At 31.3% G+C, this 18021-nt stretch overlaps 1 protein-coding gene across 2 annotated transcripts; it reads left to right on the top strand.

Moving 5' to 3' along the window:
* Positions 1 to 600: 600 nt before the first annotated feature.
* LOC139517667 (divergent protein kinase domain 2A-like) lies at positions 601 to 16268 on the top strand. 2 transcript variants are annotated; one of them, XM_071308949.1, is made up of 5 exons: positions 601 to 769; positions 9149 to 10015; positions 12454 to 12576; positions 13449 to 13626; positions 15320 to 16268. In XM_071308949.1, exons 2-5 carry the CDS (start codon positions 9317 to 9319, stop codon positions 15694 to 15696), a joined length of 1377 nt encoding a protein of 458 aa, XP_071165050.1. In that variant the 5' UTR covers positions 601 to 769; positions 9149 to 9316; the 3' UTR covers positions 15697 to 16268. The 2 variants fall into 2 exon arrangements, with proteins under 2 accessions (XP_071165050.1, XP_071165051.1); XM_071308950.1 differs by having other exon boundaries at positions 623 to 713.
* The last annotated feature ends 1753 nt before the right edge of the window (positions 16269 to 18021 follow it).

Raw genomic sequence — 18021 nt, 5'->3', positions numbered from 1 at the left:
CGCCCGGGCTGTAGCTTTTCATATTATCACTCAAAAATCAAGTTTGTTTGATAGCAAATTATTTGTTTTCCTTTTTTTCAATGTTCAACAGAAATAAACGTATCAACATGGATTAAATGAGTGCAGTTCGCCAAAATTGAATGACTAGAAAGGCAAGGCGAACACTGAAAAGGTTACTGAAATCGGCTAGCCACATATATATCATTTGTCATGTTTGTACCGAAATAGTTTCCTTAAAAAAATATTTTATAGTACGGTCTTGATTAAAAAAATTGAAATAAGACCGGCAAAATAGCAAAACTCTATACAAATCGCTATTTTGCCGGAGCCGGTAAAATAGCACCTAAGAGACTATTTGCCTTATTGATAAGATATATAGTATTTGAGAGCCAGGTTTCTGTGCCATAAGTTATGTCTGGTTCACAAGAATCTGTTCTATTTTTAAGGCGGTCCGAGTTGTCATTGGGCCGAGTAACAACATATAAATATCTTTATTTTCTCCTGTTAGGCCTATTTCTCGCTTTTCTGTTTGCTCATGGGTTTATGTCACGTCTTCTACGTGCTCCTATTAATAAGGAGGAAATACATCAGATTACATTTAGGACAACATTTAAAACTTAGCTTCTTTCCCCTATCAAAAACATCGCCTAAAAAGAAAATAAATTGCTTCCTGGACATTCCATCTGATATTTTGTTCTCACAATCCATTCACTGTACATATACTGTGTTTTGTCGAAACATTACCTTGATACATTCAGGCTTTTAAAAGGTAACGGTACCCTATTGCACCGAGTACCCAAATTGCACCTATTTAGAAAAACTAGCAGCGAAAATCTTACAAAATTTCACAGAGACTAAACAATTTGTATTTTTATGATTTGATACTAAGCACATCTTTCAACATAGGTAAAAATATTTAGATATGCACAAAACTTTCACAGTATTTATCAACAGATGAAGTATTTACTGAAAAAGCAAAATGTACTGAAACGTCGCCATGCGACGTCATCAAAACGTCATCTTTTTAAAATGAGCAAATACAATATGTTACAAGTATCCATTTAAAAAATAATGAAGAGTAAGCATGGACTAATATCCAATTGTTCAAAATATTTGAAGAAATTAAACAAAAGCTCTGTTATTAGACTTTTGACGATGTGAATTTAAGCATGGATGCAATTTGGGTGCTCCTCATTTCAGAATAATTGACGGTTTGGAGGTCAGTTTAGACCAATTTTTCTATTATTCCATATGGAATAAAAATCAAATTGGTGTACCTTTATAATAAAGAAGGATACGGCTACAAAATAAACACAGAATGGACATTTTTGTCTTTATCATAAAAAACGTAGATGAAAAAACTGTCAAAATAGGTGCAATTTCGGTACCGTCACGTTACTGAACGGCGATACGATATCACTAAAAAAAAATCGTCAAAGAAAGTTTTATTTCTATTTCATAAATTCTCCACATCACTATGTTCATATGTTCATGCAATGTTTGTTGTATTTATACAATTACAAAATAACTGCAATCCTACACATGACAAAACATTTTCCATTTTCCTTATGGTTGTGGGCTGTTTAAATCTAGTTCTTGCATGAACAGCTATTTCTTGTACTTTATGACGTCCAACCAAGGGTTATTAGCAATACTCCATTTTTGTACTCAGGTTAGATCATCATGATCATCATCAATTACAAACTTAAACCGTATGTTTGTCTAATTTTAAATATGTAAATGCTGAAAACCATGCTGATAATAGTCTGGGAAGCACAGTGCTATATATAATACAATGTACATGTACATGTATATCAGTCAGAGCTCTGACATAAACAAGTCAGAATAAAATGACTTCCATAGGTCAGATATAATTTGATGTAAGTGTTGTCTCCCTTCTTGCACTCAACAGAATATGACTTGTACAGGTCAGTTTATGTCAGACTTTAATTTATCATAAAATGACTTCCACAGGTCAGCTTTTGCATAAAATATTGTGACTTAATATCTTCATATTCTAATAAGATTTATGTCCCTTTTTAATGCATTTTGACTTAGAGAGGTCATTTTTGTTCTGACTTGAAGCAGTCATTACTACCACTTTGTTATCAATCTCCATAAAAATATAGTGATTACTAGTTTCGAATCAAAGAGTTTAAAAAGTGGGGCTCATCATACTTTCTTCTTTCCAGAATCTTAACATAATATATTTATCTCATCAAATTCAATCATTTCAAAATACAAACAAAAACCAAAGCAGAAAAAATGGATCATACAATTTTCTGTCAATATCAAAAGATGTACAAAATACAATATTGGATACATTTACTAGTACCATGACAATACTTCAAATCTTCCAAGGAAAAAATAAGGGATCTATTCTCATCCACTTTTAGCTAAATTTATCAAGAGCAAAACATTTATTATTTTAATATTTCATTGAGGTAAATACTGTTGTGCAAACTAACTCAAACAAGTCACACTATGTTCTGACTTCAAAGAGTCAGTCAAAACTAAACTTATTTCAACCTTTAAGTCTAGTACTGTCATATTGATTTTAAAATGTATGGGAAAGCCAGATATAGGACAGAGGAAATATTAAAGGTCCCCTAAAGTCACAATGAGGACTATAAAAAAAAATATTTGGTATATTCAATATTTAAATGCATTTTCTTTTAAACAGGTCAAATCATGTTTTGACTTAAAACAGTCAGCCCAAAACTAAATTTATTGAAATTTTTAGAGTAGGGCACTGACATATGATATTAAATGAAAGTATGGGAACGTCAGAACATAAGAAATATATGTAAAATCCCCTAAAATAAATAACCATTTGACTTAATTGTTTCTAAACATTTATCAAATAAATTTACAAATGGCAGATTCAGAAGCAGGGCTTAAAGGAAGTACACCTAGCTTTGATTGGAAAATTTGTTCTGCAATCTGACTTGAACAGGTCAAATCATGTTCAGACAGTGACTTAAACAGGTCAAATCATGTTCTGACTTAAAAGAGTCCGTCAAAAACTAAATGGCTTGCAAAGGTCTGTAAAAGTCGTGCATTATCATGATTGTGATGTGATTGTTAGAATGTATGGATACAAGTAGAAAAATTAAGTCACAATAAGAACTATATATATAAAAGATAATTTGGTGTATTTTTGATATCTTAATATTTCATTGAGGTAAATCCTGTTGTGCAAACTGACTTGAAAAAGTCACATTATGTTCTGACTTCAAGGAGTCAGTAAAAAACTATACTTTAATTAAATATTGCAACTTTTAAGAAGACTTAGTTTTGATTGGACATTTTTTTTTCTGTCAACTGACTTAAACAGGTCAAATCGTGTTCTGACTTCAAAGAGTCAGTCCCAACTAAACTTATTTCAACTTTTAAGTCTAGTTTTTTCATATTGATTTAAAAATGTACGGAAAAGCCAGATAAAAGACAGGAAATAAGGTCCCCATACGGCGCAATAATGAGGACTATAAAAAAGTTTATTTTGCATATATATATTCAATATTTACATGTATTTTGTTTTAAACCGGTCAAATTATGTTCTGACTTCAAAGAGTCAGTCAAAAACTTCACTTTAGGTAATTATTACAACTTTTTAGTCTGGCATTGTCATATGCATTTAAGAATGTATGGGAAAATCAGATAAAAGACACCCAATAATAAAGTCACAATAATGAGGACTATAAAAAAATGTGTTTGGTATATTTTATATTCAAATATATTTTGTTTACAAATTTCATCAAATCATCTTTAAATTTTATTATATTTCTGTATTTTCATGACCTTTCTTTTCTGTTAAGTTAACACATGGAACTTTTGGTTGTAAAATATATTATTTTAAACCATTTGACTGAATTGTTTCTAATAAACCTATCAATTAATTAACTCAACAGTAGCAGATTCAGATAAGGGAAAAGGGGGGGGGAAAGGGGGGGGGCTTAGAAGAAGAAGACCTAGTTTTGTTTGGATTTAATTTTCTCTGTAAACTGACTTTAACAGGTCAAATCATGTTCTGACTTCAAAGAGTCAGTCAAAACTAAACTTATTTCAACTTTTAAGTCTAGGATTTTCATATTGATTTTAAAATGTATGGGAAACCAGATAAAAGACTGATGAAATAAGGTCCCCTTAAGTCACAATAATGAGGACTATACAAAAATGTATTTGGTATATTTTATATTCAAATGTATTTTGTTAACAAATTTCATCAAATTAATATCTTAAAAATTTATTCTATTTCCGTATTTTCATGACTTTTTTTCTGTTAAGTTAACATATAGAACTTTTGGTTGTAAAAAACATTATTCTGAAAACCATTTGACTGAAATGTTTCTTATTTTTTTATTAACTCAACAGTAGCAGATTCAAATAAGGGAAAAAAGGGGGGGCTTAGATGAAGAAACCTAGTTTGATTGGATTTTTTTTTCTGTAAACTGACTTTACCAGGTCAAATCATGTTCTGACTTCATAGAGTCTGAGTGTCAAAACTAAACTTATTTCAACTTTTAAGTCCAGGATTTTCATATTGATTTAAAAATGTATGGAACATTTTTATTTGATATATTCAATATTCCAATGCATTTTGTTTTTTAGAGATTTTCATCAAATTATCTAAAAAAAAATATTGTATTATTTCTGTATTTTCATGACTTTTTTTTCTGTTAAGTTAACACATGGAACTTGTTGTTGCAAAAAAAATTTATATAAATAACCATTTGACTGAATTGTTTCTAAAAACACTCAGTAATTAATTAACTCAACAGTAGCAGATTGATATTAAGTGGGGAGGGGGATTAGAGGAAGAACACCTAGCTTTGATAGGACATTTTTTTCTGTCAACTGACTTTAACAGGTCAAATCGTGTTCCGACTTCAAAAAAGTCAGTCCCATCTAAACTTATTTCAACTTTTAAGTCTAGGTTTTTCATATTGATTTAAAAATGTACGGAAAAGCCAGATAAAAGACAGAGGAAATAAGGTCCCCATACAGCGCAATAATGAGGACTATAAAAAAGTTTATTTTGCATATTGATTATTCAATATTTAAATGTATTTTGTTTTAAACTGGTCAAATTATGTTCTGACTTTAAAGAGTCAGTCAAAATCTTCACTTTAACTTAATATTACAACTGTTAAGTCTGGCATTGTCATAAATATATGCATTTAAGAACGTATGGGAAAATCAGATAAAAGACACCCAATAATAAAGTCACAATAATGAGAACTAATATTTTATATTCAAATATATTTTGTTTACAAATTTCATCAAATCATCTTTAAATTTTATTATATTTCTGTATTTTCATGACCTTTCTTTTCTGTTAAGTTAACACATGGAACTTTTGGTTGTAAAATATATTATTTTAAACCATTTGACTGAATTGTTTCTAATAAACTTATCAATTAATTAACTCAACAGTAGCAGATTCAAATAAAAGGGAAAAGGGGGGGGGGGGGCTTAGAAGAAGAAGACCTAGTTTTGATTGGATTTAATTTTCACTGTAAACTGACTTTTACAGGTCAAATCATGTTCTGACTTCAAAGAGGCAGTCAAAATTAAACTTATGTCAACTTTTAAGTCTAGGATTTTCATATTGATTTTAAAATGTATGACAAACCAGATAAAAGACTGATGTAATATGGTCCCCTGAAGTCACAATATTGAGGACTATAAAAAAAATGTATTTGGTATATTTTATATTCAAATGTATTTTTTTTTAACAAATTTCATCAAATTTATATCTTAAAAATTTATTTTATTTCTGTATTTTCATGACTTTTTTTTCTGTAAAGTTAACATATAGAACTTTTGGTTGTAAAAAACATTATTCTAAAAAGCATTTGACTAAATTGTTTCTTAAAATCAATTAATTAACTCAACAGTAGCAGATTCAGATAAGGAGAAAAAAGGGGGGGCTAAGATGAAGAAACCTAGTTTGATCGGATTTTTTTTCTGTAAACTGACTTAAACAGGTCAAATCATGTTCTGTTAAAAAAATGTTTAGAAGAAAATACTTAGAAAATCAGACTAAGTTTGGTGACTTTGTTGTCCTTCAAGAAGTGGTACATATAAATACATAATATTTTCACTACAACTATCTATTGGGTGTTTTTTAAATAGATTTTTTAAATAGATTTTCAACTTTGTACTCGTTTCGGCTTTCAAACTTTTGTATCTGTGCGTCACACATAGGTCTTGTGTGACAAAATACACTTCTGGCGTATTAAAATTTTGAACTTGTTGCCTTTTGTTGGCTGTTGTTCGTGTGATTCTTTGTCAATTGTGTTCTCCAATTTATTTATATTGTAGTCCTGTGTTGTCATTTTGATGTTATATTTCACATGGCCATAAAAGTGCGAGGTTTGGCATGCCACAAAACCAGGTTCAACCCACCATTTTTTCCTTTAAAAATGCCCTGTACCAAGTCAGGAATATGGTCATTGTTATATTATAGTTCGTTTCTGTGTGTATTACATTATAACGTTGTGTCGTTTGTTTTCTCTTATTTTTGAGTGTAAATTCACATTGCGATAAGACGTGTCACGGTACTTGTCTATCCCAAATTCATGTATTTGGTTTTGATGTTATATATATATATGTTATATTTGTTATTCTCGTGGGATTTTGTCTATATGTGTTACATTTTAGTGTTATGTCGTTGTTCTCCTCTTATATTTAATGCGTTTCCCTCGGTTTTAGTTTGTTATCCCGATTTTGTTTTTTGTCCATGGATTTATGAGTTTTGAACAGCGGTATACTACTGTTGCCTTTTTTTAACAACATTTATAACTTTGTAATTTATGTTCAATTGTACACTTGTTATTCTTAATATATATTTTTTTTGGGAACAAAATCTTGTCAGGGTTTCTTATGGTACTAGCATGACAAGAGCATTCATATTCTAAAATACTCTAAACATTAAAAACAAGTCATTATCTTCAGATCATTCTGAGTCTTTCTGGCCTTATTAAATTAAAGTCAGAACATTCAGACTTTCATAAGTCAGAACATTCAGACTTTCATAAGTCAGAACATTCAGACTTTCATAAGTCAGAACATTCAGACTTTTATAAGTCAGAACATACTGACTTCCAATGTTCTTCTCACTTCTGTAGAAACAAAGACTATTTATATTTCAAATAAAAGGTTAATGCTTTATGTGGCTAAGCATCTGGGGTAAGAATTATAGATGTGTAGGAAAACATATATGCCATATAATTAGGGATTGACCCTGTATGTCATTCAAATCTTCTTGAAATGACGAACAGGAATATTATATGGTTTAGGGGTGGTGATCCAGACCATTTCAAAAAGGGGGATGGGGATGACCCCCATGGACTTTCCCTTTATTTCATTTGATTCGTTGTATTGTCCCATATAATAATATATAGGCTTAAGGGGTGGGGATCTCAACCGTTTACAAGTTTTCAAACATGAGGGGGTGGGGTGACCCCAAGGGACTTTATCTTTATTTCATTTGATTTGTCTTGTTGTCCCTTACACTAATATATATGGTTCAGGGGTTGGGATCTTGACCCCCCCCCCCAAGGGACTTCCCCTATACATTTTGTATTACATTGGGTTTGTTTTATTTTCCCATACAAGAATATATATGGTTTAGGGGTGGGGATCTCGACCGTTTACAAAATATAAGAACATTCGCAAATGGCAGGGGAGGGGTAAACCCAGAGACTAGCCCGGTATATTTCATTCAAATCAATTTGACATTATAAAAAGGAATATATATGGTTTACAGGTGGGGATCTCGACCATTTTCAAGATATAAGATCATTCTCAAATGACAAGGGGTGGGGCGACCCATAGAGACTAGCCTGGTATATTTCATTATACTTTACAGAGAGAACAAATTGAGTTTAGGGGGCAGGGATCTCGACTGTTCAACATTGTCAAATGACAGGGGTAGGGTGATCTCTAGAGACTAACCCTACATTTCATTTCATTCGTTTTTAATATCATAGTCCATGTTCATAATTGAAAAACCCGTTTTGTGAATCTCTTTACAATGTTCTCAAGTAAAAATCATTTTTAAAATAAAAATAAAAAAATATTTCGGTTCTTTGGTTAAACACTCCCTTCCCTTTTCCTTTATTAAAATTATTCCGATTTCATTTCATTTTCATTAATATCAATATTCAAAAGATCGTTTTTCTCATTGGGAGAAACGAAAAAACAAATATATTTATAAGCCGCAAACTCGGAAAGGTTAAAAAGTCAATTCATGATGGAGTTTAAAAATAGAAAAATCACGTGATGATGTTCAGCTCGAAGCAATAATTTTACTTTTAAAATTGCACTGACTGGTCTTTATGTTAATACTGTTTAAGACAACACGAGTTGTCTCCCGAAAATAACAGTTCATTATCATAACAACATTTTCTGACCTGAACAAGTCAGAATTGTCAGACACCAGGTCATCTCAAAGGCCACGCGTCCGTATTTACAGGTCACGCGCCTTCATGAAACAGCAACAAAATCACTTGCAAAGACCTTCTTCACACGCAAAAAATATTAAAATGGCCATGAAAATACGGAGGTAATATGTATTACCTTCTGAAAATGACCACATTGACCTAGATTTTCACTAAAAAAACGTAAATAATCACTATATTTTCAATAACTTCTCGTTCGAGAAACTCTCAAAACAACGACTCTCAAACACGTGATCTCTCGCAAAAAACCACGTGATCGTATGTGTCTTAGATCGGCGGCAAATTCAAAATATCTTCTGGTTTGACGGACTCGATGGAAAACTACGCAAAACAAAAATTGACCCGTACAGGTCAGAATTTCAAAACATTTTCTGACTTGAAGAAGTCATTTTATTCTGACTTGTTTATGTCAGAGCTCTGACTGTATATGAAAATATGTAATAATTTTTAAAATTTAATAAATATTTTATGAGTTAATTTCTTTGAAATTAATATCTTTACCTACACAAAGTATATAAACATGATAAATGAGGTTTCTTAAGTTTCAATGGGAGATTTCGCTTCCATATCAGTCTTTAATTACTACTGTAGATTTGTGTTTGAAGGAGATACAGAGGGATGGTGTTAGTTTGAATGAAGGTTAAAAATCTCATGAAACAATTTTTTTCCTTACATTTTAGGCATCCTAAAAGACAATGGAAAAGGGATGATTATACCATTAAGTTTACATGATAAGATGTTGGTATAGTCTTGGAGGAGAGCTTAACCAAATTGTCAGCACAGTATGGACCAATTAAAAGCATTTGATTTTTAAATATTGAATCAGTTTTGATATCTATAAATGAGTCATGTTGCCCAATAGTTTGAGAAATCGTAAGTTTGGGAACAGTCAATCTTCATTTTCTAATGTAAAGATGGTTGTTTCTGACACTGCGAATAAAATTAAAAGACTTCCATTAAAAATCAAATGTTTTATGGTTTTTATGATGTTTGCATCTGTTTACGTTTATGGAAGTTTAATATTGTCTTTAACCACAAACCATTTGAATACAGACACATTTCTGGAAACAGACAAATGCCCTGCATGTTTTGGACATAGTATTTGTGTTGCCTTGAAAAATGACCGGATTCATTTTACTGGATGGTCAAAAATTAGACTGTTAGATATTGTTAACATAAAAAATGTACATACAGCTCAACATTTGGATAACCAAGAACAAATCATCATTAAGAAATTAGGGCATAATAAAGAATTTGAGAATATTGATGAAAAGATATGTAAGGATGCTAACAGACCCAAAGGTTGTGATGTTGCCAGGATTTTACATATCACAAACACTGGAGATGAAATCAGAAGACAAGGTTTACTACCGAAACATTTAGAGAAAATTAATCACATGTTCTCCTGTCCAACGTACAGTTTGATAGACCGAGTACTGAAATACTACAAAGAAAAATTAACACCTACCAGTAACATGCTATATACCAGGGATAAATTACAGATATATGCTACATCTCTAATAAATGCTGAACCATTAATGCTTCAGGTAATACATAATAATCATGGACACAATGACATTACAAGTATATATTGTAATAAAACATGGAACAGGCTATTATTTGAACTTGGAATTATTTTTAATTATGGAATTTGCATAATTTCTTGTGTTTTAAATTTTTGATAAATTCCATGTAATATTTGGTATTATGATCTTTTGAGCGGTTAATAACACTTTTCATACAATGTATTTTGGTTAGATAGTGTTGTGCGCGGCACAGTACATTCTATTGAAAAATACTGTTTTCTTTGTAATAGAAAGTGTTGTGCGCAGCACAGAACATTTCAGTACAGAAAAAACGTGGAATTTATTGTAAATTTCAATAACAAGAAATCAAGCAAATTCCATAATTAAAAATAATTCCAAGTTTAAATAATAGCCTGTTATGGATAGAATATAGTTTATTTTCTATAATCGATCATAATTTTCAATAATCAATTATTGTTAATTGTAACATATCTCTAAATATTTTGAAACATTCATGTTATTGTAAGAAATGACCTAATTATATAATAATCACCAACAAAATATCCATTTTGTACATGTATATATATATACAATCCTTTTTTGTGTACAGTACCGGTACTCTTACATTTATCATGTTTATGCATCTGGCTGTTTCGGAAATTCTTCTTCAATACAATCTTCATGTATTTATACTTACCAAAGAAAAGATGCCTGAAAAAATTGTCTTCAAACCAATGAATGATATCAGGTTAAGACAGCATATATATACAGAATACTCAATGACATGGTTTTTGGGATACGATTGCTTTTTAAGCAAGCTGTAGACTTATACCATTGACTCAGGGCCATGCCCTCACGTCAACCGTTTTATTCTAAACATCAAGGAACATCTCAGATTCTTGAGATTGACTTGCTTTAAATGGTATGAAAACAAAAGGATTGAATTTAAACAACTGTCCTATAATGTTCTTTTCATAATCTTCATGTGTCGAAATTTCCTTTGACTTGTATGCGTGTTTTTAACAACACGGAAAATCAGAATTAAGCAGTATTTATATTTAGTGTTTTTATAAATTTAGAAACACGTTCCCAGTTTTGATAACATGCGAGAGTTCTCTGAATTCCGATCAATAAATCTATTTCTGTCATATAAGAACTGAAGTGGAGTTTTCATACATGTATATGTCACCGTAATGAAACTGATGTTTGATATTGTACTTCCATAAAGAAATGGAGGTCGTTTAGTTAACATTTAATCAGTTAATATAGTCCTTGTTACAAATCACAAGTCTAGGGTTTGTTTATGTAATTATGCGAATGCATATTGTTTTCTTGACTTGAAGGGGTATCAGATTGAATGGTTGCTCTGGATTCCCCACTCCATTGATTAATTTGAAACTCACGAAATCCTTTCTATGTCTGTCTGCTATTGAGGGTTATTGTTGCTGCATAATTTTAACTCATATCAGGGGCAGATCCAGCCATTTAAAAAAGGGGGGGGGGGGTCCTAGCCCAGGACAAAAGGGGGGGGGGGGGGGTGTTCCAACTACATGTTCCCATTCAAATCCATTGATCGTCCCAAAAAAGGGGGGTTCCAACTCCCTAAACCCCCCCCCCCCCTGGATTGCCACTGCATATGCCTCATTTAAATTCAAATTAATGTAGTCCACCACGTTAAGGTGTAACTAGAACACCCCTTCATCCAAAATGGAGTCTTCCATATTATCGCTTTGAGTTGTCTCCCTTCCGTATGTAACTTTCACAAAACAACGATACGTGGAGAATAATTAACTTGTTCTGTCGATAGACGTCGTATTATATTAAAACCGATCACAATTTTAACAGAGGAATGTGTACGGAAAGGAGTCATGCCCACTGACCCAAAGGACATTTAATATTTAAAAGAGTTACAGTAGGAATAAGGGTTCCACCTAGAATTCATGTAGGAAAATAGGTGATAAAGAACTAAGTGAAATACCTTCTTTCACTCTCAGTGACTGCTATGGAAAGTCAACTTAGAATTAATAGTACAAAAATAAAAGACAATAAGTACTTTGTTCATACACTTGTATCGAGGATTGGCTATTTTTAAAGTTGGATAACTATTCAGATTACGTAAATTACATTTTACGAGAATTGAATTATTTTTGAAAATAATACTAATACATGTATCAATGAAAATAATGGCAATCGTATCCCTCAGAGCAATCTGCTCTTTGATTTAGTTATATTGTTTCTTGCTTGATTTCACCTTTAAATAATCTTAAAATCATGCCAATAATTATTAATATGTTTATCACTAAACTGGGGATGATGATTTCTGTGAAAATGTGAAAAATGTACATGTGAGTTCTACACTAAATTGTTTTTGTTGCATTTTCGAGGTTTTTATTAATTAATGAATTAACCAGCCCATTTATGTAGTAACATTAGCATATATTACATTGTTTTATTACTAGACATTCCCAGCTGAAGAAGGATGGCCATTTCCAAAGTACCATGGTGCATGTGGAAGATATATAGCTGTCAGTCATGAAGGAGAACCACTACATAACTTCTTTTCTGAAACTTTTCAAAAAAGGGTAAATTTACTTTTTCATAAGTGGGCTTGCAGTGCCCAGGCATGGCCTGTTTGCATTTTGAACCATCCTGTGATGTTTGGCATTAAGTTGGGAAGTTTCTGATAAATTTAATGTATGTAAGTGCCTTTAACATCATCATGTATTGTCATCTTATATCTTCATGTTCAATGTTTGCACATCAATTATGTGATATAAAGATAATTATTTTATATGTGTGAGGTCTTGACTTTCTAGCTGTTTAAATTTGAAATTTAGTTTTTGTTACAAACTTAAAATTTAATAAACTCTTTAATATTAATAGAAAAACACTTTAATGGTCAATATTTGTAAGTCCAAAGTTAAGGTTGTATCTTAAAAAAAAATGTTGTCTTAAACATAGGAGCTTAATCCTCGTAATAGATGACTAAAATATTTCTAATTAAAAATGAGGGGAAATTCAAATGACTTCACATTGTCTAATTCTGCAACTTCAAGTGGCATTACCTTCATTAATAAAAACCTAGGAATAGATTATGAATTTACAGTGATAATAGTTATATATCATAGGCACGCCTCCCCTTTCTTTGTTTAAAATTTGGTTGATTGTATAGGGAATCACTGAAGCATGACTGGAGCGGCCCCCCTCCCCCCTTAGGAAAAGTTCTGGATCTGTATGTATATATATATATATATATATATCTATATCTGGTTCTAAATTAACTTGTGTGAAATGGGTCCTTGAATTTTGTATGTATACAAAAGTTGTATGCCATTGTTAAAACATTTAAAAAAATTAATATACCCGGTAAATCTTATTTTAATATAAAAAACTATTTAGATAGTAAAGAAGACTTCATTACATTGTTCTAAGTGATACTTTGTCATAATTTCAGGCTGATATTGCTTATCAGATAATGAAGATAGCTGAGAAGTTAAATAATGAAGGAAACCAGTTTGTTTTGTACTGGACAGATTTAAGCCTGGAAAATTTGGTCGTTGATAGCTCAGGAAAAGTCACAGTTATAGATTTAGAAGACATTATTGTTGTTGACAGAGAAGCTATTGCCAGAAGTATGTAGTTTTATTTTTTATAGATTAATACTCTCTAATTTCCCAATCAATAACAGTATCAAAAAAGAGATTCTTATATCAACTCAGATGTGTTTTTTTGGTAAGGGGTGTTTCCATATCTTCTTTATACCTGAGTCTGTCATTAATTAATTGTCAGTTATTCATATAGTTTCAATCTTGCATTTTTAGCAGTTTTTTTGAATACTGAAATGTTTGACAATAACTAGACAAATTATCATTCATGATCATTTTTTATAACATTCTTAGAAAAAAACAATCCTTAGACCTATTAACTCATTTGCATGTTGACACTCTCAGTCCAGTTATTTTCTTTAGTAATTAAACCTTTGAAACTTATCACCTGATAAGTCTTGCAAACAGTAAACACTAGTAACAGAACGGGTGTCACTTATGGATCAAGAATTGTTGACTATTCCAAAACATGACATCTTCCCCGATGCAATATTTATATGCATAAGTGTATCTATCCATAAGCAAGTACAATTCTAGAGCAATTTGATTTGCTTATGATTAAATGTCATCTCTATATAATTCTTGTAACAATTTCAATATGCATAACAGGGGTGTAGGTATCTTGTGCTCTTAGTGCAGCTGTGCATTTGTTTATGGCATAGTCAGCTACTTTATTTTCCACTTTAAGTTTGCAAAGTTCCTTTGATATATTCTTTCCCTTTTTTAAACATTTTTTATGTACTTTTGGTTGATATCTTAAAAAATGTAATAGAGAAAAACTGTAAATGGCAAAAGTTATCAGCAAAACAAAATCAACAACCAAGTCATACCTGCATGATAGTGTCAAATTACTTCAAGTAGCCTACTAGGATATATTTCCACTATAATTACACCTTATATAAAAATGCCCGATTTTGATTGGTTGCTTTTTTTGCATGTTCAAACGAATTTGACTATTTTTCACCTCTGCTGGTGAAAATGCCTCAAATTCCCCCACTATGCTATCGTATTTGTCATTTTGAGTATTCATTTTTTACCCTTGTGAGCATCTTCTCGCCAAAATTATTTAGAGATGATGTTACATAAAGAAAGCGAGCTTACACATATTAGTACATGTATAATTCCCATGGTTCTACAATAATATCTACTTATCCTCAAAATGATGCATTAACATGTTTATGAAAAACAGCTTACAAGTTAACAAAAAAAAATTTCCATTCACCTGTACAGAGAGTTTCAATCCAAATCTATTTGGTGTAATTAAACAGATATATCATGTTATGGAGGTTTTTTTGTGAATACAAGTTTTGGGACCAAATTTCCCTCATCTAGGGGCTCAAAAAATTTCTCCCCCTTGACTGGTATTTTTCACAAATACCACCTCCATAACATGATACACCAGTAAACATGATGTATCTGTTCAAAAATCTAAATGTTTATCATATTTTACAGTTCTATTAAACTTTTTTCTTTAAAACTATTGTTTGTCAATCCACCTTTATACAGTTTTGTTTGTAGAAAATTACCAAAACACACTTTTTTTAATAGAAGAATTTCATAAAAACACTAATCAAGAAATGGTAAGATGTCACTCAGAATTTTGCTCTCCTGAACTAGTATAAATGCATGACATAAAACAGAAAAACTGATTTTAAACATGACAATAAACAGCTGGTAGATTAAGTATCATCTTAATTAGTTCTCTTTCTTACTTTAACAGCAAAACCAAGAAAAGACTGGGATGAATTGCACCAAAGTTCCTTTGATGACTGTAATGGAAGGAACTGTTTAACATTTTCTCCTGATGATTTGTGTACACATGCTAACTCTGATCACAACTACTTTGCAGCATGCCGAAACATCCTCTCTGAATATGCAAATGAGCCGTCTCTTGGTTTAATGGGAGGACTTCTACATGACATGCCAAACTATGCAAAGGATGACTGGGACCTGCAGCACTTATTACACGAATGTGTTCACGGTTCTACACCAGGGAGTAGGATCAAAATCAAAACTCAATTAACAGAGGCTTTGTTTAATTTACGCAATGTTAAGGACAAAAATGATGCTGCAAAAGGGAAGAGGCTGCATGAATAATTAAAGAAGTTTTAGCAATAATTTCTTTATATTCCCTTTAATTGTACTTAATAATCACACTTGAGGTAATTACACAAAATGATATTCCAGAGGTCTTTACAAAGTTTACCTGGAAAAATTGCTGAAGTTTTTTGTTTGTTTGTGATCAGACAAATTTTATTGTATGAAAACAAATTCGTGTGGTTTTAGGATACTATTTTTGAATATATTGTAGCTTTATATTTATTTCTAAATATATTTAAGTTTGAATAGTCGTAGATTCTATCTTTTTTTATTTTGTCGGGTTTAATGTACTTCCCCTTTTTTGAAAGCACCTTGGAGTTTTGTATTTAGTTAATACTTTCTTTTCTATCATTTATTTTATATTAAATTTCTTGTTAAAATTGATATGAGAATTTAGAAAAAAATTATAAAAGTTTGTTATGTGTATCTATGGGAAAAGTGTATACATGTTAGTTTATTTCCAGTCTATTGAGAACAATATGTTTTTAAGATTAATTATATATATTTGAGGAAATATGTTATGTCTACAATAATACAGATTATTTTAGAAATAAATTATTTTTAAGACAGTCAGCTGTTATCATCTGTGTTATGGACATGTATGACATTTTATCACTGTTTGTTGAAAAAATTTAACTCATAACACTAGAAATACTGGGGATAAACTGTCAAATTTCAACAATTATTGGCTTCCTCATAGCCTTATACCAGGCATTTTCATTATTATAGTTTTTTTATAGGCTTCCTCAGACATAGCCTTGTTGGCTTCCTAGTAGCCTCTTTTTATAATCGCCTGTTTACGGGACCTATTATGGTAAACTGTTGTCCTTCTGTCAATCCCTCTGTTCTTCTGTCGTCAACATGTTGGACAATAACTCAAAAACGCTTTACCCAATTTGCATGAAACTTTGGTGAATTAAATATATCTATTGACGCGAGCTCCCTTTTGTTCGTCATAAATTTTAAATTTTACGTTTCTGAGTAATGGGGTTTTATTTTAAAAATGATATACATTCTGATTACATTATTTGCAATGCAAATGATTAATTTTCAAATTCTTATCTTGGAAAATGTGTCTTGCTCTTTGTGCAAGATAACCTTTTTTCATTAATGGTCGTGTTTACACCCCATAACTTTTCTGAGTACAGACAATTCTGTGAACCTGGGAAATTTTTAAATTGGAACAAGAACTATACTAGTATAGTTTAGAAATGACTATTGATTTTTGTCAAGCCTGCGACTTTTGTCACAGAAAGCTTGACATAGGGATAGTGATCTGGCTGCGGCGGCGTAAGTTAACTTCTTAAAAGCTTTATATTTTAGAAGGTGGAAGACCTGGATGCTTCATACATTGTATAAAGATGCCTCATGTTACGAAGTTTCCATCAGTTACATATCCAATGTCCTTGACCTCATTTTCATGGTTCAGTGATTACTTAAAAATAAAGTTAAAATGTTTTTGTAATGTTAAATTCTCTCTTATTATAAGTAATAGGATAACTATATTTGTTATGTGTGTACCTTGCAAGGTCTTCATGCCCATCAGACAGTTTTCACTTGACCTCAACCTCATTTCATGGATCAGTGAACAAGGTTAAGTTTTGGTGGTCAAGTCCATATCTCAGATACTATAAGCAATAGGTCTAGTTTTCATTGTTCAGTGGTTATAGTTAAGTTTTTTGTGTTTTGGTCTGTTTTTCATATACAGTATGCAATAGGTCTACTATATTTGGTGTATGGAATGATTTTTAGGTGTTCATGTCTTACTGGCAGGTGTCATCTGACATTGATCTCATTTTCATGGTTCAGTGGTCAAAGTTAAGTTTTTGAGTTTTGGTCTTTTTTTCTAATACTATATGCAATAGGTCAACTATATTTGGTTTATGGAAATATTTTATGATCTATATGTCAGTTGCGCAGGTTTTATTTGACCATGACCTCATTTTCACGGTTCATTGCTCAGTGTTAAGTTTTTGTGTTTGGGTCTGTTTTTCTTAAACTATTAACAATAGGTCAACTATATATGTTGTATGAAAGAATTGTTAGCTTAACATGTCTGTCTGGCAGGGTTCATCTGACCATGACCTCATTTTAATGGTTCATTGGTCAATGTTTAGTTTCTTTGGTTAATGTTAAGTTTATGTGACAGTTGTAATAAAGCTTTATATTTAGGACTATCAACATAATATCAATGATTAGTAAAGAAGGCGAGACATTTCAGCGTGTGCACTCTTGTTCTGTCTATGAGGAGATAACAAGGGAAAAGCCTGAACAAAGAGTTATTCAAAAGTGTGCACCAATTTGAGGTTATTCTGTCTTCTT

This window comes from Mytilus edulis, chromosome 3 (genome assembly GCF_963676685.1).
Source record: "Mytilus edulis chromosome 3, xbMytEdul2.2, whole genome shotgun sequence".
NCBI lineage: Eukaryota > Metazoa > Mollusca > Bivalvia > Mytilida > Mytilidae > Mytilus > Mytilus edulis.
This window is presented reverse-complemented; position numbering and strand designations above follow the sequence as displayed.